At 43.4% G+C, this 22,749-nt stretch overlaps 1 protein-coding gene across 4 annotated transcripts; it reads left to right on the top strand.

The window, feature by feature from the left end:
- The first annotated feature begins 3,493 nt into the window (after positions 1-3,493).
- LOC102290857 (calmodulin-regulated spectrin-associated protein 3) lies at positions 3,494-22,023 on the top strand. Of its 4 annotated transcripts, XM_042227314.1 has the most exons (20): positions 3,494-4,644; positions 4,755-5,013; positions 9,345-9,622; positions 9,911-10,051; positions 10,880-10,966; positions 11,130-11,165; positions 11,677-11,724; positions 12,667-12,805; positions 13,173-13,312; positions 14,520-14,613; positions 14,710-14,761; positions 14,990-15,051; positions 15,150-15,180; positions 15,356-17,804; positions 17,883-18,004; positions 18,146-18,432; positions 18,519-18,618; positions 19,184-19,293; positions 19,420-19,538; positions 20,059-22,023. In XM_042227314.1, the coding sequence occupies exons 2-20, from the start codon at positions 4,878-4,880 to the stop codon at positions 20,383-20,385; spliced, it is 4,758 nt and encodes a 1,585-aa protein (XP_042083248.1). In that variant the 5' UTR covers positions 3,494-4,644; positions 4,755-4,877; the 3' UTR covers positions 20,386-22,023. The 4 variants fall into 4 exon arrangements, with proteins under 4 accessions (XP_042083248.1, XP_042083249.1, XP_005938515.1 ...); XM_042227315.1 differs by having other exon boundaries at positions 3,494-5,013; positions 15,458-17,804; XM_005938453.2 differs by having other exon boundaries at positions 3,494-5,013.
- The last annotated feature ends 726 nt before the right edge of the window (positions 22,024-22,749 follow it).

Genomic DNA, 22,749 nt, shown 5'->3' with positions numbered 1-22,749 from the left:
TGTGTGTGTGTGTGTGTGTGTGTGTGTGTGTGTGTAAAATACTAGAAACATGACTTTTATAACGTGGATTGATTTAAAAAGTAAACAGTAAAGTCCTGGAGGATGGATTTTATTGGCCTGTGTTATTTTGAGTAAACAGTCAGCTGTTGTGTGTGCAGATATAGTTTCAGACAGGGGCCCAATGGCCACTCTAAGGGCATTAATAAGTAGTTTAGTAACATTAAAGTTATAGATTAATCAGGTTTGATATTTTTAAACTAGTTCAAAGATTTAAAACTATTTTAGTGGGTTTCTTACACTTTTTGTCCAATCAGCAGCACCTTTTTTTTTTCTTTTTCTTTATTTTTTTCTTGCCAACATTTGTAGATGGTGTTCCTGTCACAAATGTTATATGGATTGTTGTTGTTTTTAAATCCCTCAAGGTATACGTGCCTGTTATGACACACAGTTTTCGTTTTCTTTTATTCGTCAAAATAAGCGCCGTGCCTTGTAAATCTACAGCCAGTGAAAAATGTGGTTACAAATGTTGCGTTTCTTTTTAATATACAGCCAGTGTGATATAAGAATGAGATGCAAGTTGTTGTTTTTATTTAGGTTTTTTCCACTCGCTGCATGCTGCTTGTGTTTGCATAATGTAAATTGTCTCTGCTCAGTGGAAACAATGTTCACTTACAATGTTTGTCATAGAAATATACAACTTAAATTTGCAATGACATTGTAATGGTTGATATTGTAACAGTATTCAGTAGTAATTTCCGGGGGATGAAGCCCATCATTTGTCAGCAGGATGATAATCCACAAATGTTTTTATTGCTGAGTAAAGCTTTTGAGTAAAATATTGCAGCTGATTAATATTGATTTTGGGAGAAACTGACATGTTTAAAAGAACCGTTGACGGCTGTAACACGTTTTCTGCCATTATAATCTGCTCTCTGAGTGATGCCATTAAAAACATGTATCTTGCTGACTGTCCTGTGGCCTGTTTACAGAGTTGTCACGTCTTCCTGCCAGATTGGAGGCGGTTGTTATCTGTTTGCAGCTGGACGAATGGATCGTATGATCTCATTGAGTTTCTTTTTAGGCACCTTTGCCTCACTTGTTGGATCATTTGCCTTATTTTCCTTAGATCGAGGAACAGTGTCTGTCTGACTGGTAAGGTCTTTCTTCTCATCCTTGGAAAGTTTCTTTTTTATTTGCTCTCCAACTCTTTCCAGCCCCCCTTTGTCCTTCTCCTTCCTTCCCGGTGAACCAGTTTGACTCGTCTCTTTCTTTGTGTAATCCATCGAGAGTCCTTTCAGCAATGTCGGCACTTTCTTGTTTGCTGTCAGTGACGGTTTCTTCTTGGAATCCTTGTCCTTCCTCGACTTTTTCACACTCAGTTTGTCCAGCGACAGAGCATTCTTCTTGCGTTTCTTATGAGGCAGCACCCTCTTCAGTTGACTCCAGGTCTTTTTCAGAGGTGATTTCTTCTTCTTCTTCTTCTTCGGCCAAAAGATGGTTGTTTTTGAGGAGGAGCCACCCATTGCTGACCTGCAGGAAGAAGTAAAATGTGATCAGCACAAACGCACAAGTTGTTCTGGCAGCTTTTTACAACAGTTTAACACAGCTATAAATATACCTCATACATAATACCTAAACAATTTGAAAGCTAGATTTTAAGATTGTTTAAATAAAAACTCCTAACGTGTAACTGTGTCTTGATGCATGCGCAGTCATCCAGGTAAGAATGTGTAAGTATATTTGGAGTTTTGGGATAAGCAAAATTTGAAAACTGAAAACATCAGCAGGGTCATTCCAAGCTGATGGTGGTTAAATGTATTTCAGTGTTAGGTCTTAGAAAAGGGCTGTATTTGATTATTACCTACTCATCTGGTTAATTTGATTATATTACAGAGTTTAGTTCTCAGTCAAGGAGAAAGTTAATTAATGATGGTGATCTAAGGTAAAGACGCCCAACAAGGCTCAACATCCTCTAGTGGGCTCCTGCCCAGCACTGTGACAGCTGATTGGCAGTTACCATAAAATACCAGAAGTGGCAGCTCCACCATTGGAGCCAGGTGGAACCTCAGACTGTCCAGGAGCTAAGTGATGCCCTGATCCAGCTGGGGGGGTGCATCTGTTGTCTCATTGGGTGCATGCTACAATGTTATAAGGCATGTGTACAAGCATGTGAGGGCAAGACAAATTTGAGTTACTGCAAGTAAATTTCAGTAGAGTGGACTAGCCTGCATAGTTTTTCCACTTTGATATTCAGTATTTTAAATTCAGCCCTCTGTAGTTTCCTTTCCTTCATAACACATGATCCAGTCCGTATCAGTATAGATATCCAGAAGATTTTATTTTTTTTTATTTTTTTTACAATTGAGATCTGATGTCTTTAAGTGTTCCTTTAATTTTTTTGACCAGTGTAAATATAGATAGGTATTTATATAGGTGTAGATATACAGAAATATAGTGTGCTTTTACGGTAAATTTCTAGTTTGGTGATTTATATGAATAGTATGGTAATTTCACAAGCCATATATGGAAATTACCATACTATTCACAGACCAGAAACCACACATTGAAGATGTGTTGATTACACTTTCCTGTCACATTTACTTAGGGTTTAAGGTTTCACTCAAAATGCACATGTAAATAGTATCACTGTTCAAACTAATGTTACTCCACTCTGGACTATCACTTCAGTCTCTGCTATTTGCAACAATGACTGTCACATACAATAAGTAGCTTTGGTAGTAGAAGTACAACAGAAAGAGTTATCAAACCTGACAACTTTTATATTTCAAAAGGTAAAAGAAGTATAACAAAGATCAGTTCCTCTTCATACTATATTATCTGATACTAAAACCTCCAGGCAGAATGCCAGGGTAATGAAGTCTACGTACCGCGAGTGCTCTCCACAGTCAGACCGAACAAATGTTTTGAATGACTTTCCGTGTCGTCTGTGCAGAGTTTAAACCTGAGACTTGCTTATAACGAACATTTACACAACACTTACCCTTATGGAAAGTCTCTTAAGAATCAACATCAGATAACACCGCTGTCCTCCTGACTCTGTGACAAAGACTGGGCTTTTTTCATGTGATCATGCACCAAACACAGACAGAAAAACCTGGAAGAACCAACCTGTTCTGCGACATTCTCCAGAGCTGACTCTGCTTGTGTTTCTGCTATGTCAAAGAGGCATGTCTCCCTCTTAAAAATCCATTATGGACACTTATGAATATGACATGTATGTTTGCTGATTACAGTTTTGCACTTACACAACTGTCCATTTACATTTAACCGGAGTGCCCTGTGGATCAATGTTGAACTTTGTGCTTTTCTGTTTGGGTTTTTTTTCTTTTTGGATGAACTTCAACAACAACTGAGCACAATGTCAAGCACCGCCTCACCCTGGGTCCTGTGTCACAGAAGGTTTGAACTGAAATAAAACGGAAGCTCGCTGATCCAGAAGATAAATCATTCACATTCTCACTCTCTCTTGTTCGGCTCAGTCTTTATCCTCTCAGCTCAGAAATCTCAGAGTCACCCAGTTTCATTTCAACCAGATTCCTGATGCAGTTTGCAGGTTGCTGGGCATGATGTTTGCTCACACGAGATCCAGCTCCTGCAGTTTCTTACACAGTGCAAAAGTTTTCTAAAACATTCAAGCTTAAACGGTTTTCTTGTGTTTCCTGGATGCCGCAAGAGAAATGCTTCCATAAAACGAAGATTCTTTGAGATTTTGTGTGTTAAGACTTAAGATGTGCTGCAGCATGGCTTTTTTAGCAGCACATTGCTGATGTTTTGATTGTCAGGGTGGTTTCCTGTTTCCTGAGTTTGTAACACCTAACACTGGTTATATTCACTAAAATGTTTTGGTTGTCTAAATTCATAGGGTGCCGAGCTGGCAGTTTCAGCACTGAATGAATTTCAGCATTTTCTTCTGTCTGCAGGCAGCTGTTTCATAATTTGTGGTCATGCAAACCTTCAACCTCCAAGGGCCCAACCAGATAAGAGCATCAGACTGTGGTTTTTAGGTTAACTATCACATGGGAGGAAAAACCTATCGATAACAAGACCATGTAAGGGTCTTAGGGTGACAAATCTATGTAAGGTCTAGCCCTCGGTTCACAGGTTCATGGGGGTGTCAGAGTGCTTCAGTTTGCTTTTATCATAAAATCTTTTGTTTGTTTCTGTAGTTTGGTTCGGTAGGCTATAGTAAAGCTACTCATTTGTGTGACGCTTGGGTAAAATTTGCAAGAATTTCACGCAAACTTTTCACTTTCTCTTTGAGGTTACTGCGTTAGAATACGGTGTGAAAATGAACGTGAATAAGGCTGTAACATGACACAATGTGGAACAAATGAAGCGCTGTGAATACTTTCCAGATGTAGTGAGTGATCGTGTGAGTGATCGAGTTGATGCCTTGCTCAAGGGCGCCGCCATGTGGAGGAAGGAGGCTGTTACTCGCGTTTATGCCGAGTCTACAGGCTGAAAAGTGGCGTCGGGTAATTCCATCAATGTGCTCTTGTGAACCGGAGCGGAGGTTTGTTAGTGCTGTTTGTGCTGCTGCGGAGAGCATCGCCGATCTGAGAAACATCCTCATTGGCTGATTTGTGACGTTTAGGGGGGCGTGGAGCCGGCTTGGTGGCACCAGTGTGACATTTATTTTTTAAAAGAAACAAATCTGTCAGCAGACCACATTTCTATTATCAACCCTCTGTTTGTGATAACTGATTTATTATCATTCATTTGTTTGTCTTCAGTCTAAATCGCAGAGCCCTCCTCCGTTTTCCCTCCTCCCCCGCCTCCTTCTCCATCCCTCCTCCTCACATTTCCCCGGTGCTGCTGCTGCTGCCTCCGTGTCTTCGGTGCGGTACACCGCAGCCATGGTGGACTCTCCCAGCGCGATGAAGAAGACCTTCTCGGTGCCGGAGATCAAACCGCTGGACCAGTACGACTTCAATCGAGCCAAGATCTGCGCCAGCGTTCGGTGGCTGCTGTCGAAATCCTACGGCTCTGCAGGTACCCTTCAGCCTCTACCCACAGCTGAGGCGCATCTTGGGTGGGGCGCTTAATAATTTATCCCGCTCCATATGCAGCTCCGAGTCCGTCTAACCCCGCTATCTGCCTTCAAAGGAAAGCCCTTCTCCGCGTCATCCATCATTATCATCCTCTGCCCCGACGATGCTCGTGGTCAACCTGCGCCAGCGTCTCCCCCCCTCTATCGGGTGTGCAGTTTCCACAGCGCGTGCAGGTTATCATATTAGCCAATTATTTGACGTGAGCACGAGGCTTGTCAGAAGGAATCTCCTCAGTGGTGCGTGATGCGTGGAGGAACCGGACAACAAAGCCTTTGTCAGAGCCGGGCTCAGTCAGGCCTGTGGAGAGATTTGTAACGACGGGCAAATTTATTTGTTGGGTTTTTTTGTGGATTTGGGAAATGTGTATGTATAGCTCATGCGTGGGCCTGCTCTAAATGGGTCAAGACCGCATAATATTTGTGTCACTGTTACGCACGCACGGTGTGGTGAAGGTGACACAGTGGGGCTGCTAAGACAATGGATGGCTTTATGGCACCACACGCATTCATTCCCTGAAGAAGTTCTGAATAAACCCGGCACAAGTGCCACCTCCTCCCTGCATTAACAGGCCAAAGGATGCAGAGGGTTTCTGAATGCTGTAAGCAGGTGTAGGTGCAGCATCCTGCTGCGATAAACCACCTCTCACGAAGACCACGTTGTTTAGATTTTGGTTACACTGTGGAAGAAATGTTAGGTCAGCTTTGGTCTTTGTGCACTTTATGCCTGCTCTGTATCGGGTGACATCATGCTGCGTGGCTGGGTCTGCAATCAGCAGTTTTGTCATTTGATCAGACCAACCGACCAAAACAAAACCGTATTTGATTTTGAAGCAGTTCAGTATCCTGCCAGCTGCTATTGCTCTGGTTAGTGTTGTGGCTACCTCCGGCCTCCTGTTAGCATGACAAATGTGACATGACCCAATCTCACATAATGTGCATGTGGGAAGGTTCAGACTTGGCTGGCTAATGCAGTGATGTCACACAGCAGGCTAACTAAGCAGTAGTAAACCTGCGCATGTAATAATCCAGGTTATCTGCTGCAGTAATGGCTTTAGACAGAATTTCATATCACATTTGTGTCTGGCCTCCCCGTCAGTGCAGGACAGCAGAGAGGAGGAGAGATGAGCTGTAAGCCTCTCAGCAGGGAGGCTTCATTGTTATCCGTCAACTGGAAAATGTCCACTGGGGTGTCTTGTCGAATTTTTAATGGAAGCCCCGAAGAAAATGGCACTAATAAAGCCGCACATGAGATTCATGCACCGGTCACAGTCCTCACACTGACGAGGTTTATTATTCCACCCAAACAGTGGACAGGACCGCAGAGAGCTGTTATCTAATGCTTGTGTCACTTTAAAACAAACAGAGACATTATGAAACCAGTTGTATTTTTTTCTTGGTATCATGTGGTTTCCAAGTCAAGTTAGGTAATCGTCTTCTAGTAAAGACTCCGTGACCTTTATTTAACCAGGAAATGGCCTCACTGAGAGTCAATCCTCTTTGGCAGGATTGTCCTGTCTGAGCAGGAGTCACGCATCATCAATAAAATATTTCTAACTCACGAGAAGTGACAAACCGAGAGTCACCACATGCGTATGTGTTCACATCAGTTTTAGCTCTGTTTTTGGTCTACACCAACTAGAACTGAACCACCTTCTGTGAGTGCTGGGGATTTAGCAACCATTCAACTTTTTCAGATGCAACCCAAAATAATGTTGACTTAAATTTATGTCCTGAAAGACATTCATAGGTTTCCCTGGTAGTAAGGAAATCATCAATTTCAGCAAATGTAACCCTGAAATGATGAGTGGACTTTAACTCAACATGAATTTAAATTCGTCTAAACAGAGGAACCATTTGAATTCAAGCACATTAGTACCTTCTCTCAGTTTTCAAGCTTATATGTTACAAATTCCCATTTTAACTCGTGGAATATTCTGCTTTTCTTTGATAGAACAGGATGTTTTTCATGTTCTGGGATAATGGATGCACAAGGAAACAATCTGAAGAGTCTGAAGAGTCTGAGATTGGCTCAGGAAATCTATCCTGGACATTGTTCATTGTTTTTAGAATGATTAGCAGGTCAATCCATGGAGAAAATAATCCATATCTGCTTCCCTAAACACGTGTTTGCACTGTGGTAGAAAGATTTAAATGGATAGCTCCACAGTCCTGTTTGTAATGTTCCCTACTCTGCAGTCCAGTCTCATTGCCTCAGCTGTGATTGGGACAAATGGCCACTTTCCATTTTCATCGTTCCCATAGTGACCGCAGTCCTGTTTCCTCCCAGCTCTCTTTACAGAGTCTGAAAGGCAAAGGGGTCCAACCCCAAAAACAGTGCGCGTGTGTCACACTGCACTGCAGTGTGTGCTCAGTGTAATCGATGTGCTCGTCAAATCTTTTGTCTCCTCTCCTCAGAGAAATGGGCCACAGCATAGGAAGGAGGAGTTTCAGTTACATAAGTAAGCCTTACGACAGTGGAGAGTAGTTGTGGCGCTCATTGCGGGTCACTCTGAAAATGTGTGTGGACGGATCAAGAAGTGAGGGGGTAGAAAACAATGGCAGAGACTTAAAGAGATCAGGGACTGACTGCAGAGTGAACGGAAGTCATGCGAGCTCTGAGAGTTCCTTCAAATCTACTCCAGTCTTCCAGATCATGCCAAGTTGGAATATGGGTCAGTCAGGGAATTGTGTGTTTTTGTGGTCACAGTGTGTATGTGTCTATGAACTGACCAACTCCTAGCGGACTGGACATGTTCACAAACACACACTCTCTTGTCTGGGTAACCTAGCTGAGCTGTACATGAAGATGATGACATTATTGCCTCCTGCAGTCAGATTCTGTAGCTTTCCGTCACAGATTTCCATTGTGGGAATACATCTTCAGTGTGTTCCATAAGTTATTTATATTTTTCCACAGTTTATGTGACAAGGCTGGCTGCAAACAGCCTGTGTGACTGCTGCGGCCTTTATTTTACATTGGGCAGTGTTTTCATAAAGCCTTTTTCTCTGCATCAGAATTCCATCTGGCAGTTTTTACCGTTCCCAGAGCACAGCACAGGAAAGCTCAGTGTTTTCTCCTCATATATATCGGCTCACATGCACCTAAGAGATGTAGCTCTTGTATAAAGTGGACAAGTTCTTATTCTCAATGATCTCGGCTTGGAGATAATAGATGAGTGTACAGCTTGCACCATTCAGTGACCGTCCTTTGAATTTCTAAACACAGTTGTATCTTTTGCATCTAGCATCGTTTCTTTAAGCATAAGCATTGTTGCAGATCAGGTACACCCTTTCATGGAAACGGCATTCCCTATTGGCTGTGGCCTCTTTCAGCAGGATAAAGGATCTGTTGACAACAACATGGTGCCAGATACCACAGCACACCTTCAGTGGTCCTTGCCTCAAAAGGTCGGGGCTGTTTTTCCAGCAAAAGGGGAACAACACCTTATTGGACACGTGGTCATGATGTAATGCCTGATCGGTGTGTAAAGAGGAGCTAGAAGTTGGTGCTTTAATCTCAAACCTCTTTTTCAAAAGCTGCTACTGGTCAAACTGGCAGTTAAAAATATTTCATAAAGAATTTTTCTCTTTACCTTTGCATGCTAGCAACATCCATTAAGCTAATATGCTAATTGTAAGAAGATTTAAGGTCAGATTTACTGAACAGGTCAAAATAGCGTGGAAGTCAAATCTCAAATAAGTTTTTTTCTATGCTTTTTAACTACCTTTCATACTCCATTGGATGTATCAGCAAAGAACTTCGGGTTAGTATCTTGCCCAAGGATATTTGGCATGCAGACTGAAGGGAGCCAGGGATCAAACTACCAACCTTCCAATCAGCAGATGACCTGCTCTACCTCCTTAGCTACAGCTACCTTGTAATAGGTGTGATTCAGTGTTAAATATCTGTACAATTAAGAATAATCTGCTTGATTTAAATAGTCCCTTCTCTATATTTTGTGCCTTGAAAGAGTAACTTCCAGAATCACAAATGCGACAGGGTCAGTTGCAAAAAGCTCTACGATCCCACCTCTTGTCACTGTGCTCTCTTAGTAAATTCCAACAAAAACCCAGTTTGTGATGGAACAGTGTGTTAGTAAATCTGGCCTGTGAAGTGAGCTCTGACCACCATGTGAATGAGAGCGAGGCAGGTGATCCACTGTGGTGACCCCTAAAGAGAGCAGCCAACAGGAGAAGACCTGTTGGCTGCTAATATTTGCTAATATGGACTCTTCTTCCAAAAACCAAAGTGAGAATGTCCTTTTCTTTTCAGAGAACGTTCCGGTGGAGTTGCGCGATCCGCTCTATAAGGACCAGTATGAACAAGAGCACCTCAAGCCGGCTGTCTCCAAGCTGCTTCTCTCCCCGGAGATCTACTGCAGAGCTCAGGCACTGCTTGCCCAGGCACACGGGGTCTCTCAGCCAGCATCGCAGGGGTCTCCAGCTGATAACTCTGCCCTCCTGCAGTTCCTCATTAAGAAAGGTTTCGCTCCGAAGGTCCAGGATGCCGATGTCACAGAGGAGGACCTTAGCAGTAGCCCTATTAAAACGGTGTGTGTTGTGTATTTGTATGATGGCGTATTTTCTACTTTAAATTCAACCTGCAAGTGGTTGAATGCTTTCAGCATCTCAGGTAGCATTTGAATAGTCACTTAAATACAATTTAAAAACATTTTTTATAGGAGGTTTCCAATGTAAGATTGGATCATTTACAGGAAGGAAAAGAGAAGTGCTCTTCAGATCTTCAGACTGGCCTTTCCAACTGTGCCAACATTTCAGTCTCAGTCATACCAGCTACTCAGGTGCTTAAATGGTCCTTCTTCTCCCTGATTGGTGCAGAAAGCCCACCTTGCCCTCATTGACTCACTGATGTCACTGGCTACCAAAGAGACGGTGGGTCAGGTGAAAATGGCGGTGGAGGCGGAGCAGATGGGTGTTGGAGCGCCGTGGGAGAATGGACTGCTCTTCTGGGTCAACAGGGTGAGAACAAATATCGGTGATTTCTGCTGGTCTCAGCAGATTCAACTTCTGTCCCAGTTCATGGTTTTTATTGGTTTAAAGCCTTAGATTAAGTTATCACACATAACACAATATCACTGACAGGACTAGTCATGAGAATCTGAATGCTGAAATACCACAGACTCTGCATTGTCTCCAGTGGCAACCTGAGGTTAGCTCCAAAAGCGAATCAATCCACACCGACTGTTAAAATGTCCAGCTTTACAACAAAAATAAACACGTTTACAACCTGACACAAAGAAGCGTTGGTCTTTGTAGCAGAGAAGACATAAAAAAACCTCACTAGATGAAATTGTATTGAGATTCAAAGTTATGTAGATTTACATGACCATTTCATCCTCAGATGGATGCTGTCAAGAGACGGACATAACTACTATGATGACAACCACTGGTTTCTACTGGTTTAAAGCATCACTATTTCCACAATCACAGAATGGTGTTTTGATTCTGGGCGTGACAAGAGAGGGGAGGACGACGTGTCAATCACATGTTGTTAGCCTGTGAACGTATCTTGGACAATTGTTGTTTCTGAATCGTGGAATGAACGAATCTTGTAAAATGGGCAGACTTGTTTACAGTCCATGATGTCCCCCATCTCTCACACCATGACAGCTGGGATAGTGAAACTTGCTAATTAAGCTAAAGAAATTATCATTATAATTTCATTATCAGCTAATGCTAGCACGTTAGCTAGCATTGGCTAAGAAACATTTTATTTCTTGTGATAAAACATTGTAACTTTGAAATCATGTGAGTTCTACTGTAATAGTGTTTGTCTTACATTTGCAGTTGAACCAGAAGCTAAGAGAAAGCACAGAAGAAGAAGAGCCGCCTAAGTCACAGAATTGTACAGACTTGCAGCCTGTTCAGGACTCGGTAAAATACCGCCAACAAACACATAAATACTCACATGCTTGATGACTTGTAATAAAGCATGTATGTGCCTCATTGCTATGTTGCTGCAGCTTCAAACATTGACCTTGCCCTTCTTCTGTTTTCTCCCCTCGGTTTGTTTCTGTCACTCCTTGATCTCTGGCAGTGTCAGTCCACCCGGTGGTACTGGAAACTAGTCCCCGTAAGTGTACTCTTCTCTTCTCTGTTGTCCTCTTTGTCTGTCCATCTGCTACGGCTGACATTATTGTGCCTGCTGGAAATGCCCACACATACCTTTTACCTGTCTCCTCATAAAAAGTGTCCAGTAGACTTATCCTAATACCAGCTGACCGATCTGTTGCCCCATTATGTCCCGAAACTCCTTATTATTGTCAACTGATGCTGTTTTGGACACTGGGTGTTTCTGACGTTGTTACATTCAGTCATCAGTTTCATCTCAAAATGAGCCAGATTTTTAGAGGCGAGGTGGAGGAGGAGTTGTTGAAGAAGGAGGCGACAGAGGTGAAGTGACCTTTATTAAGTGGTTATTAAAAGACATCTGTGCTCCCTTGGTTTGTCCCCTTCCTCTCCTCCTCCTCCATCGCTCTGTCCTCTCCCCCCTGAGCAGACGTTTTTTGGTGTGGCGGTTCCCATGATGAGCGGCCCCCTTGTCATTTATGCTTGTTTCCCTCTCTCTGCCATCCCCCATCCAGCATGCTATCGCTTTTTGTTTGAAGGAGTCGGGGAATAAGCCGCCAGTGGTAACGTATAACACCTCGCTCTTCTCTCACCCTCTCCCCCCACCCCCACTTCCCGTACCATTGCACTCGACTGACCGACAAACCGACCAATCGCCACACCTCACCTACCACGCTGTCGACCAGTGACTGACCGTACAGCTGACTGCGAGCTAACCACCACTCCAACCTCGAGGCTGGATGGATCACTTTAAAACTCATTAGCCTTTAACACAACTTCTCCATAGTTATCGTTGTGTGTTACAGAGCCTTGTTATAGGAGGCACGGCGCCACTGCGTGCTACCCTTTGAAGCTGAACGCGCCTTCTTTGTCCTGCTCCAACAAGGCTGTGGAACAGTCAGCTTACGTTACAGATGCCTTGTTTTTGGGTTTGTTTATCTCATGTGGACGTCAAAGACTGATGCGGCGTCTGAGCTGCGAGACTCACCTTTTCTTTCTCTTCTTTTACTTTTTTCATTTAATCAATGCCAATTAGAAGCAAAGGCTCACAGTGTCATCAGTGCCCATTACAACTGCATGGACACCGAAAAACAAACATCCTCCTTTTCACGTCTTTCTTTCAGTCTTTTTTTCTTTGTTTGCAATGTCCCTTTTTAACTGTTGCACTGCACCTTCTGGTTGCTGTGTCTATATGTGTACAAACTTGAGGCATCATTGGTCTTGTGCTTTGTTTCTATGGGCTTTTCTTCTCTTTGCAGTTTTTCCTGGCGTTTGGCTGGCTTCACACTTTAAGTCAATGCTTTTGTTTCTTGTCTGACGGAAACACAACGCTGGCTGATTTTATATTTCCTTTGCTACTTCTGAGTCTCTCTCTGAATCCCTTTAAAAACAACCCGTTTCCCTGCCTGTATACTCTTAGTCTCACTTATTTTATTTTTTTTGCAAAACGTTCTTTTTCCCCCCTATGTCAATTTTCTTCTCCTTCCCTCTCTTTTCTTATCCAGATTCGCTATAGGAAGGACAAAGTGCAGTCTAAGTTGACTCCCACTTTCCCTCTGGTTTCTGCGGTCAAAGATCTGTCTAACGGCTGCGCAATAGCTGCTGTGCTGCACTATTACTGCCCCAGCTTGCTGCCTCTAGAGGGTACACGTTAACTCAGACATTAACACACATTCATAGATGTGCATAGACGTACAGATAGGATGATGAAATATTTATATTTAGTTAATGTGCGCTTCAAAATACTCAACAGCTTAAGTGATAGGGCTGTAATTTAAAATACAATTTCCTGTAAATGTTGCTTGTTAATGCATTTCGTGTAACTTTTAGTACATCAGTATAGTCACAAAACGCAATAGTGCCTCTCATGTTCTCTATTTAGATTTTGCTTTTAAAAAGGGTTTAAAAAGCATCTCTTATCTTGATTTGAAGCAAATATATTTAAAGTTCTCTTTGACAAACATCTGGAAGCAGCATTGTTCCATTGTTTTTCATTGTTTACTCCTTCCAGATGTGTGTCTGAAGGATACCATGTCAGTAGCTGACTCTCTCTACAACCTGCAGCTGATCAAAGAGTTCTGTGAGAGCAGCTTGCAGAGCTGCTGCCCCCTTGCTGTGGAGGATATGCTCTACGCGCCACTGACTCTGCATGTAAGCGTCACGGTCTCTGACATTAAACTGTTGTTAGTTAACAGAGAAACTTTGTATGGGTGTTTACTCCTAACTTAATCCTTTCTATAGGCTGAAAAATGTTTGTGGTCTGAATGTAAACCAGTTGGTTTCAATTTAAACCACTAGAGGGCAACAGAAGCCGGCTTTTAGAGCGAAAAGGTATAACATTATGACCACTGACAGGTGAAGTGAATTAAACCGATCGTCTCTTCATCATAGCGTGAGTTGGTGGGATATACTAGAGAGGAAGTAAAGACTTTGGCTTCAAAGTTAATGGGTTAGCAAGAGAAAAATGTGAAGTGTCTTGCCCAAGTACACAACGACCAAGACTGTCCAAGCCGGGGCTCGAACCGGCAACCTTCCGATTACAAGGCGACCTCCCAACTCTTAAGCCACGATCGCCCTGATAGAAAGGTGTCAGAGTACAGACTTCATCACAGTTTGTTGTGTATGCGGCTGCATAGCTGCAGACCAGTCAGGGTCGCTGTCCACCACTGAGAACACCAACAATGAACACATGAACATCAGAACTGGACCATGGAGCAATGGTAGAATATGGCTTGGTCTGATGAATCACGTTTTCTTTTATATCAAGTGGATGATGGTGTGTGAGGGAAGAAGCCAAGCCGGCAGAGGCAACGTGATGCTTTGAGCAACGTTCTGCTGGGAAACCTTTGGTCCTGACATCCATGTGGATGTTACTTTGACTCGTACCAGGTACCTAAGCATTGTAGCATGACATTACCTGATGGCCTGCCACAAAAATGATTCAGGAATGGCTGGAGGCACACAGCAGTGAGTTTGAGGTGTTGACTTGGCCTCCAAATTCCCCAGATCTCAGTCCAATCAAGCTCCTGTGGGATGTGCTGGACAAACAAGTCTGATCCATGGAGGCACATTGCAACTTACATGAGTTAAAGGATCTGTTGCTAACATCTTGGTGCAGATACCACAGCTTCAGGGGCCTAGTAGAGTCCGTGCCTCAACAAGTCAGGGCTGTTTTGGCAGCAAAGCGGAACAACACCATACTGGGCAGGTGGTCATAATGTTATGTCTGAAAGGTCTATCTTATAGTTATAGTAATATAGTTATCTTGAATCTGAGGCGTGACATTAAAGTAATGTATTAAGTGCTGATGCTGTCTTCATAATGTCCATATGTCACGCTAACACACTCCTTTCCTCAGCTTAACTTCATGAGCTTCATAGCAGAGCTGCTGGAGTGGTTTGAGATCAAGAAACCTGATTTTGTCCAGCCCGTACAGCCCATTGACCTCACAGGTTTGTGACTTCACCACGTTAATAAGAACTTCTTTGCTTTACTGGCTTTGTGCACATTTGTTCACTGACTGTAACACTGCATTCTGTACCTTTCAGATGTCTCAGGGTTAACTGACTGTATTAGTCCTGTCACTGGTAACAGCAACAGGTACCAGCATGCCACACATACAAGTACATATACAAAAAGTGGTTAGAAATATTATAAAAAAAAAAGACCAGTCACTAAACCCAAATTACTACAGGGTAGGAAATAACACTCAACTGAAATAAATCTGAATACAGTCAAACAGGACCTAATCAAGCCATTTGTTGAGTCAAACAGATGGGCCACAGACAAAAATTGGCTGTGTTGTGTAACACTGTTGTCCCTTTTCAGCGGTTCTCCTTCTTTCATCTTTAAACAACCATTTGTACCCATCTCCTCTCCAGTTTCACCAGGTAACAGTTACTGGGCACGCATCTTTTATGCCTATTGCTATTTTGCATTTGCGTGCAATTAGCCGTTGTGTGAGACTTATGAGTTATTTTCTTTGCAGAAAACAAAAGCTGGACAAAGAAACAAATCAGGTAGATATCCTTAAACCCGTTATGTGGTTTCTATCGTAAGTGTTGTGTTGCTCTCATATTTTATCTTAATTTTTTTAATCTTCTTACTTTGGCTTCCGTGGACTCTGCTTTTCCATACTTGTTGGTGCAACTCATCCATTTATCCATCATTCCGTTGTCACCCACCTCTCTGCAGTCGTCCTCTGTCAGCAGTGACTTTCAGCATCCCATTTGGCCTGGACAGTGATGTTGACATTGTCATGGGAAACCCAATAGATTCTGTCTTTCGCTCCGTCAGCACTGACAGCCTCGCCACCGCCATCCCGGCAATGACGTCCCCGATGACATCAGCAGGGATGACTCGTGTCCCGTACAGCCCTCCGGAGGATCTCAGCCACCTGGTCAGCGCTTCAGCCCCATCGCAGCGCTCTTCCTGGGGTCCATATGCACACACTGCACAAATGGGAGAGCTGCCGACCATTGAGGAGGCGATGCAGGTCGTCCATAGACCGGGCAGCAAAGACCAGAAAAAGGGAAGGGTACCTGAGAAAGGTGGGAAAGGAGCTTTGGCAGACAGGCCAGAGCCCAGGTTACGTCCTGAAGGAGCTCCAGCAGGTTTCTTTCTGCACTCGCCTGAAGAGGATAATCCCCAGCTCAGCAGCTCTGCTCCGTGTCGCTCCGGAATCCTCTACCGGCCAGTTGGAGGAGAAGTGGGCGGCAATGAAAGGCAAGGAAGGAGAGAAAGCCGGGAGAGGTCAGGACGTTCTGATATGTCACGTGATGACGACTCTGTACTGCGAGATGGCAGCGTCGACTCCTCGGAAGCATCGGACGACATGCCCAGAAACGCCCCGGGTAACATACGACCCAGTAGCGGTCGTCAGGGAAACCACAGCACCAGCAACAGTCCACGCATGACGAGCTTTGCTGAGCGACGAGACAACCGAAGAAGACACCCTGCTGCTACTGGGGAAGAGTCGGCTTCTGCTCAGACTCCAACAACCCCAGCAACTCCAAACACACCCTCCACCCCAGCAGGTGCAGTAGGGTGCCAGGACAGCCCAGGTCCCAGAGGTCCGGAACCTGGCTCTGAGGCCTGGGAACTGGGAGTTCGTCTTGAGGAAAAACGCAAAAGCATCGAAGCTCAAAAAAGACGTATCGAAGCTATTTTTGCCAAGCACAGGCAGCGGCTTGGAAAAACCGCTTTCCTTCAACTGAAAAGAGAGCAAGGAGAAGGAGGGGGTGAGGCAGCGGATGATAATCTGACCCTTGATGAGCGTCTCACTCGCATGGAGGAACAACTGAAACAGGAGGAGGAGAAAGAAAAGAAAGATGGTGAGAAGGAGAAAGAAAAGCCATCTGTTTCCAATCCTCCGCGGTTAGAGAAACAGGTCACATTCTCTATTGAAAGTAAGAAAGGATCAGAGAAAGAAAAAGGAACAGAGAAAGTGGGGGAAGCCGTTTTAGTGGAATACAACGAGGTGGTGCAGAAACTCAGTGAGGCTCTGCAGTCGCTACAGAAGGACATGCAGAAACTTACCGAGCAGCAACAGCAACTCATGAGCAACCAAAGACCCAAAAATATGCTCAGAACAACTCCAAAATCAACAACTAGAAGTAATACCAAAACACCACCCAAAACCCCTCCTCACACTCCAACAAAAACACCACCAAGAACTCCGACAAAAACCCCAACCAGGACTACCAGTAAAGCTTGGGTGATTCCTGCTGGTTCCAATGTTCCATCTGCTTCTTCACCATCACGCCGGTCTCATCTTGTTTCCTCTTCCACATCACCAAAAACTATTATATCTTCCTCCTGCCCAGCTTCTCGCACTAAGAGTCAGTCCACTCCCCGTAGCCCCAAACACCATCCACGTATCCAACACCAGCCTCACCCACGGCCTTCCGAACTTAAATTCCCTCCGCTCAATCGCGTGTTGACACCAACCCAAACTGTGGACACACTCCCACACCTGCGGCGCGTGTCGCCCAGCAAGTGTCAGGTACAGACCTCTTCTTCCTTCCGTATCGGTGGACCCCGGACTCCCCAGGAGTCTCCCCAGGCTACCCAGCAGCCACAGGCTGCTGAGAGCACCTCGGACACAGGCTCAAGTGAAACACCCACCCAGTTTAGCCTGGAGTTGGAGCAGGAAGACACAGGGGTCATTGGAGGGTTGCCGCAACCCAGGCAAGATCGTCTAAGAGCTGCTGGAGGGAGCAGCTCTGGTGCTCCTTCTGAGTGCTCATTTGAAAGTGAGACTTTGTCCATGTCTGCTGCGTACAGCACAGGAGGTGAAGGAGGAAGAGCCGCAGGTGCGGGAAAGCAATGCAGCCTGATTGAAGTATCATTATCATCTCTTGGGGGACCAGAGGGGGGAAGCGATGAACCAACTGATGAGGGGCAGGAGTTCTCCTCTGATTCCATGAGCGACCACACAGAATCCGCTGTGGAACCTGCAGAACGACTCCCTGCCGAACCTTTGGATCCAATAGAGCGACTAAATTTGGCAATAGAAGACAGCGATGTGCCAAAAGAACAAATTGGATCGAAAGGCGGACATGCAAGAGAGGCGGAGATGTTAGAACCAGGTGAAGAGCAGAACGAAGTGGGAGCCAAAGGAGGAATTGGGTTTTTTTTCAAGGTGAGTTCTTGCAAAAGAGAATGGACAAGGAAAAGTGTATTTTGGATGCACATGAATTACATGCTTCTTTGTTTGTAGGACGAGGTTCACAGTGAAGGGGAGATGGCTCAACGTAGAGCGGTACTGTTAGAACGACAGCAGAAGAGAACAGAGGAACTAAAGAAGAGGAGACAGTGGAATGAGCAAGAAAAGGAAATCAGGTAGTGTTTCTATAAATTTGTGAAAGCAACTATACAAAGTAAACCCCCACAGATTTGCTTTTCTTGAATTTGTTGATTAACAAGTCCAAATTCAAGCTGCACGTGTGTAAAATTAACCTAAATTTGTTTGGTTGGGTTTAGACTAGCATCCTCAGAAAAAAAAGCGGCATCACCTTCCAGCACACCTCCTGCAGCCACGACCTCACCTTCTCCTACACCTCCGGCTACTCCAGCTCGCCGTGGAGATTTTACACGGGGGGAGTACGCACGGCGGCAACAACTCAGACTCATGGAGGACCTGGACAAAGTTCTTAAGCAAAAATCGACTAACCAAGGACGAACTTCCACTAAGAAAAGCCGCTCCCGGCCTCGCAGCATGACCAGAGAGGAAACGCAGCTATCTCTGAGTCCCGCCAAGGGAGCGACTGGTAAAGCCAAAATAGTTTCGAAAAAAGTATTTCTACATTATTTGAATGACTGCAATATTTTTATGTTCTACCATTTGCTTCCCCAGGTACTAAGTTGACCAGAGTCTATTCTCACTCCTCACTCAACCTGGCAGCCACAGACGAACCAGGAAACAATGGTGGTGACCCCACAAAGAGACTCCGCAGGTACACTGCTGCATTGTCAGGTCGCAGCAGCACAAGCATAGCTTAAGAAATTGCAGCATTGGTTAGTTGGCCAGGTGTTTGCATCCGAGTGAAATATCAGAAATTCCGGTGGTAAAGTTAGAAAGTCAGAAAAAATAGGATTTGTTTTTGTTCTTATTAACTTAAATATTGATACCTACCTTTGAGTTATTTAACTTACCAACTCAAAATTTTCAGAAAAGAAAATTCTGGTTGTGGATTGCAGATTTATTTATAGTTTTTCAATAATTTAGTTTGTTTCTATCCTCTGTGTTCAATACATTGCTCCAATTCATCAGGAAGTAGCCAGCATGCTAGAAAATATACTACCTGTACTTCCTGATGCTGGCAAATCTGTTGACATCAATAATGCAACAATTTGTTGTTTTTTCACGAGCGTCTTATAGGGCAGTTTATCAACACAGCGAGATTTTAAATACAGTACCAACATTCATATTGATACTAACGATATTTGGATCAATCTGCCTACCTCTGCTGTCTATTATGATGTCATAATGCGACCAGGGCACTCTTGGTTTCTCTGCAGCACCCGCCCTGATTCGCCTTCAGGTTGTGTAACACCAAGCAGACTGACAAATGGAGAGAAGGACTCGGAGAGTGGTTCAAATGGAACTTCACCTGCCCCAGAATACTCAGGTACAACGTTAAGCAGGTCCAACGCGATCACTCGGTTCCTTTGTACTTGTAAGCAATAGCCAAGTGCTTTCAGCTGTAGTTGGTCTGCAAAAACCAGCGTGTCTGTTTTGTTTTTTTACATTTCAGGTCCAAAACTCTTCAAGGAACCAAGTTTCAAGTCCAATAAATTCATCATTCACAACGCGCTCTCTCGCTGCTGCCTCGCAGGGAAGGTCAACGAGTCTCAAAAAAACAAGATTGTTGAGGTAGAGGACTCATTTTACTTCACTTTTAATCAAGCTCATTGTGAATTCTGCTATTTCTGTAACTGTAGGCGCCATATGTATTAAAATCACCCAGGGACCAATAATCCTTCACGTCCTTTTTTGAAGCATAAACATTGTGCTGTTTTTTACATTTTACTTTACTAACACAAACATTTTCATTATGGTGATCTGGTTTTGAAGCCTTAACAAAATAAATCTGCTTTTCATTCACATATAGAGAGTAGAATAACAGAATTATCTCCTGAAGCTGAATATCAGTAGCTCAGTGACTTACTGGTGTTGCTACACTGAGGTGAGAAGAAATGACACTTTATTAATTCTGTTAGTGGTGGCAGGCCATAAATAATGCATTTTAAAGGTAGGAGCGAGGGCCGTGTAAAATCTGACCGATGTCTGTGATCAGCCCCCGGGCCAGACTTTAGACATGCCTGGTGTAGACCATACTCACAGATGCAACATGTGCTTACTGCATCTTTTATTCATGTTTTTCCAACTTCAGGAAATGGAGAAGAGTCCTGCCAACCACTTCCTCATCCTCTTCCGCGATTCCAGCTGCCAGTTTCGAGGCGTCTACACCATGAACCCTGACACCCAGGAGCTTGCGCGATTGGCTGGGGTGGGCCCACGGACGGTTAGCTCCATTCAGGTGGAGTCCATCTACAAATACAGCTCAGACAGGAAGCAGTTTAGTGCCATCCCCTCTAAAACGATGGGCATGAGCGTGGACGCCTTCACCATCCCCAGCCATCTCTGGCAAGGAGGAGGAGCGGGAGGTGGAGGAAGCAGGAGAGCAAGTGTTACTAAGAAGGCTGTCACTTCCAAGTGAGATCCAGTACACACAGTGGCACATGGATGATGAAAACACTCTAAATACACTGTAATTACAGTCAAACTGAAGTGAAACACGAAAAACATACGTGCACACTGACAGGCCTGTAAAAAACACCTTACCTCTGTTGGCCTCAGATTTTACAAGAAATAGAAAAAAAGAAATTGGAGCGATTTGTACTCCCCTTCATGTGCACGAAAGTGTCAACAGCACAACTTTGAGACAGGAGCAGCACACTGACACAGAGGAAGGTTTTGTAATTACTCAAGGATTAGTTACTTTTAAAAAGTCTCCTTACGTACACTTTCATTGTTTGAAAATACAAACATGTTTTTTTCTTTTGAAAGAAAATAGTTGTTTCCTGAAAAACTTCATGAAATTACCGATTGCTAGCCAGTCCTCCCCTTAAGTAAAACACCAGTTTTTTACACAAAGCCAAACGACAGAGAAAATGCCTTCACGTCAGAGTGTCTGACGGGACCTTCGTTGTGTATGACGTTAATTCTACCAGTAACTGTTAGTGGGTGGATAAAGCACATTTGTTTTGCAAGATGAAAGATAGCCATAACCATGTGATACATATAGCAGAGGCGAGCTTTTTCCTTTGGACATCTGTAAATGTGTAGCGGTTCTCAGAGATGATTACCACAGCATGAATGGTTATTTACTGTATGTGGTATAAGCTTATTTCAAAATAAGATCACAGTGGAAACTTGTGGTTTTGATGAAACTATATTGATGGTATGTGAGCATTAGATGCCAATTTAAACAACTTTTATATCTTGAGAATGACGTGTCATAAACAAGCTTGTGTCTAGAAGTACCTGAATTGTTGTGCTCTTGGGAAGAGATTGATACAGACTGGAGTTCCAAGCGTTGCCATCTTTGTATTCCCTAATGAATCTTTCATTAAAAAAAAGAAAGTCTTTCACATTTGTGAAACTAACAATAAACTGGAGACCATTTTGCAACTAGATCACATCAGCTGCCACACATTCTGACACCCAACGCATAAAGAAATGCATAAAGCCTAAATAACAAAAAAATGAAATTGCTTACAAATCGTGGGTTGCATTGCATAAGCTCATCTGCAAATTATGCTCTTTGAACTGTGTTGGAAGCAAAATATTTTCTAGGTTGATGGAGACCTTGAACTTCTCAACAGTTCAGAGCCTCTGTCATATTTTCTGTTCTTTTCTATTCTATTCTATTCTATTCTATTCTATTTTTTCTTTATTTTTTGTTTCATAATGTGGCAGGTCTGGACTGCAGGCAGGCCAGCTAAGCCACCTGAACTTCTACCGTGGAGCCATGCTTTATTAATGCAATCGGACCACTCTTTGACTGAGAAACTCTAAGGTCTTTCTTGAAAATGGGGAAAAGGTCTGTATATATCATTCAGCTTTAATGGAGCCCACACAGATGTGTCCCATTTCTTTTGTTTAAAAAAAACAACAACAAAAATTTAGCAGTATCAATTTAAAAATAAACATTTTTTTAAACCCCATTTTAAATATTTGATGTTTAATAAAATATAAGGTTTAAATAATTTTAATTTGGATCATTGCATGGAACGTTTTAAGTTTTTGGTAAAACCGGTGTGTGTGTGTGTGTGTGTATATATATATATATATATGTACACCGGATAGAGATATTGTATATGGGGAGTTACAAATAAATCACCAATTAAAAACAAGTGTAAGGCCAGTGGCCAGACCACACCACACTTCATTTTCCTTGTCCCTCCATAGTTAACACAATTACATGGACATTAGAAGGTAGAAACCTGGTCAGTGACTCAGGGAAACGATTGAACACTGCGAGAATGAACATAGCAGAGCAATTTTGCTACATAGCAAAGAAACAACAGTGAAACGCACTATTTGCAAGGTGACACCGTTGCTTTAAATATTTACCTGCTGTTCATAATATTAAAGAAGGAACTCGTGTCTTGTTTTATGAGAAGGATGAGAAGTGAATTACCCTTTTGCTGGTTTTACACCACACGTGGTCTGTCATATTCAAAGATGGCCAGCAGTCATTTCATTATAATGACACATCTTCTGCAGTAGAAACTTCCCATTGCAGCAAAAAAAGGAAAATCTCTATACAGTTGATGAATGTCACAGGGCAGTATGTTTAAGCACCAAAACACCTAAAAAGATTCATTAGGGATTCAAAAGCATTTGTTAAGGTGAAGTCAGAATGGACTGAATGTTACTGAAACGGTTCTCTTCTCTTGGTTGAGTGCACACAGTGAAACTGGTCTCTTTCAAACCAGCATACATGTATGAAATAACAAACTGGATTAAACTCCACTGATCAAACTTTTCATTGTTGTCGTTTCTCACACTTACAGCA

This window comes from Haplochromis burtoni, unplaced genomic scaffold (assembly GCF_018398535.1).
Source record: "Haplochromis burtoni strain Fernald_Lab_line unplaced genomic scaffold, NCSU_Asbu1 Contig_253, whole genome shotgun sequence".
Classification (NCBI taxonomy): Eukaryota; Metazoa; Chordata; class Actinopteri; order Cichliformes; family Cichlidae; genus Haplochromis; species Haplochromis burtoni.
The sequence above is the reverse complement of the archived record's forward strand: the minus strand, read 5'-3'. Positions and strand labels throughout refer to the sequence as shown.

Excerpts from the sequence above, each read along its gene's own strand:
- LOC102290857 (XM_042227314.1), top strand. The coding sequence starts at position 4,878 with ATGGTGGACTCTCCCAGCGCGATGAAGAAGACCTTCTCGGTGCCGGAG. Across the intron at positions 10,052-10,879 it reads TGCTCTTCTGGGTCAACAGG|TTGAACCAGAAGCTAAGAGA; the intron begins GTGAGAACAAAT and ends TTACATTTGCAG. Across the intron at positions 15,052-15,149 it reads CTCCTCTCCAGTTTCACCAG|AAAACAAAAGCTGGACAAAG; the intron begins GTAACAGTTACT and ends TTTTCTTTGCAG.